The following is a 1989-nucleotide window of genomic DNA, read 5'->3' on the forward strand; positions in this document are numbered from 1 at the left end:
TTAAGTTAAAATGAGGTTATTAGGGTATGCCTTAATCCAGTATGATTGATGTCCTTATAAGAATAGGAAATTTGGACACAGACATGTACAGAGGGTAGACTATGTGAAAATATGAGAGAAGGCTGCCATCTACAAGCCAAGGAAAAGTCTCACTATAAACCAATCTTGCCAACACCTTGAATATGGACTTCTCCATAATTCTGAGAAGATAAATTTCTGTTGTTTGCCACCTATTCTTTAGTGCTTTATATAAACTAATAAACCATGTAAACCATTAGTTTACTGTCAGCCAGTAAACTAATATACCATGTTAAAGGTGGTTAAAAGTGAAATCAGCACCCCAAAAAATTGAATCAGGGATATAAGAACAAATTTTAGAAATTTTATTTAAGAATATATTTTTAAAAGGACATAATGATAGAGCAAAAAAAGAAAAATTTGTTTTTCTGTATCTTTTATATTTATGACAAATTGAGATAAACTGCCATACCTGTTCTTATTTCCTCCTCCCCACCTCCCTAAAACATAAAATTATGGAAGAGAGGATCAATAAAGGAAATCTTCAGTGGTAAATTGTTAATCATAATGAAAATTAAAATACTAGAAAATAATTGTCTTAGTGTCCTAAGACTGCAGTATCAAAGCATTATGAGTTGGGCTGCTTTAAAAAAGCAGAAATTTATTATCTCACAATTTTGGAGGCCAGATATCTGAAATCAAAGTGTTGACAAGGCTATATTCCCTGTGAACATACTAGAGAAAAAACTGTTTGATGTTTCTTTTCTAACTTCTAGTAGCCCTAGGTCTTTCTTGGCTTACAAGTGCATCAGTCATCTGTCTTCATGTGTGACATTCTCCCTCTGTGACTTTTCTACATCTTCCCTCTGTGTGTGCCTGTCTCTATGTCCAATTTTCCCCTTTTTATTTGAATACCAGTCATATTGGAATAAAGCCCACTCTAATGACCTCATTTTAACTTGATTACTTCTGTAAGTACCCTGTTTTCAAATGTCACATTCACGGGTACTGGGGGTTAGGACTTTGACATACTTTTTGTGGGGATACATAATTCCACCCATAACATTAATGTACCAAAATGTTAACAGTGTTAATTTCTGAGTCATCATTGTCTTTTTCTTAAAACTTTTCTGTTTTTTTCCACAATGAGCATATATTACTTTTATAATCTGAACAGGCGTAATTCAAAGAGTAAGATAAATGATTTTTTTAAAGTCTCATTTTTTAATTTTTCTCCACATTAGCTCTCAGTTTTTATGTTATATAATTCTGTTTGGATTAAAGTGTTTTCTGATTCAGCAAGAGTCCATTTGCATTAATGTAACATTCAGCAATCTGTCATCTGCATAATTATACATCTGTGATTATAGGTAGAATAGAAAAAACTCCCATCTCTGAATTAAAATAGTCTCTTAGCATTTGTTATTTGTAGAGAGCAGACTGGTATTATGAGTAAGAGGAGGACAATATGAATAAAGAAGTCAGTTAGCAATTGGTATTTGAGCAATGTGAACACCATATTATCTCCCAAGTCCTGAGTTCCAAGACCATGAAAGTTTTAAGTAAATAGGTGAAGCATCTTTATTAGGCTTGTATACACAGAATGTCTTTCTATTTTGATTAAATGTTAAGTTCTTCATTGGTTTAGTGTGAGTTATTGGTCATTGCTTTTTGAAAGTCAAATATGGTCTTATAAGCTTTTTAATGAACTGACTTCTTTTTTTCTAGATTTGCCTTCAATGGATAACCCAGTGTTTTTGGAATTATTTAGATTGGCTAGAAATCTGCCACTATATTGCTACTTGTGTTTTCCTTGGTGCTGATTATCAAGTGTATATCTGTATAGCTATATTCAAACATCTACAGCAAGATATTCTTCAGCACACTCAGACTCAAGATCTGCAGGTTTTCTTAAAAGTAAGTGTCTTTTGGGGAAAATTATTATGAGTTAATAGCTAACTTTGATGAGGT

At 32.5% G+C, this 1989-nt stretch overlaps 1 protein-coding gene across 1 annotated transcript in view; it reads left to right on the top strand.

The window, feature by feature from the left end:
• Positions 1–1989, top strand: part of TBC1D32 (TBC1 domain family member 32) — a 174437-nt gene that overhangs the window by 158841 nt on the left and 13607 nt on the right. Inside the window, exon 32 of the mRNA XM_011358802.2 lies at positions 1747–1935. Coding sequence (XP_011357104.1) covers positions 1747–1935 — 189 coding nt within the window. The remainder of the gene's footprint in view (positions 1–1746; positions 1936–1989) is intronic.

Source organism: Pteropus vampyrus, unplaced genomic scaffold (assembly GCF_000151845.1).
Source record: "Pteropus vampyrus isolate Shadow unplaced genomic scaffold, Pvam_2.0 Scaffold43, whole genome shotgun sequence".
Classification (NCBI taxonomy): domain Eukaryota; kingdom Metazoa; phylum Chordata; class Mammalia; order Chiroptera; family Pteropodidae; genus Pteropus; species Pteropus vampyrus.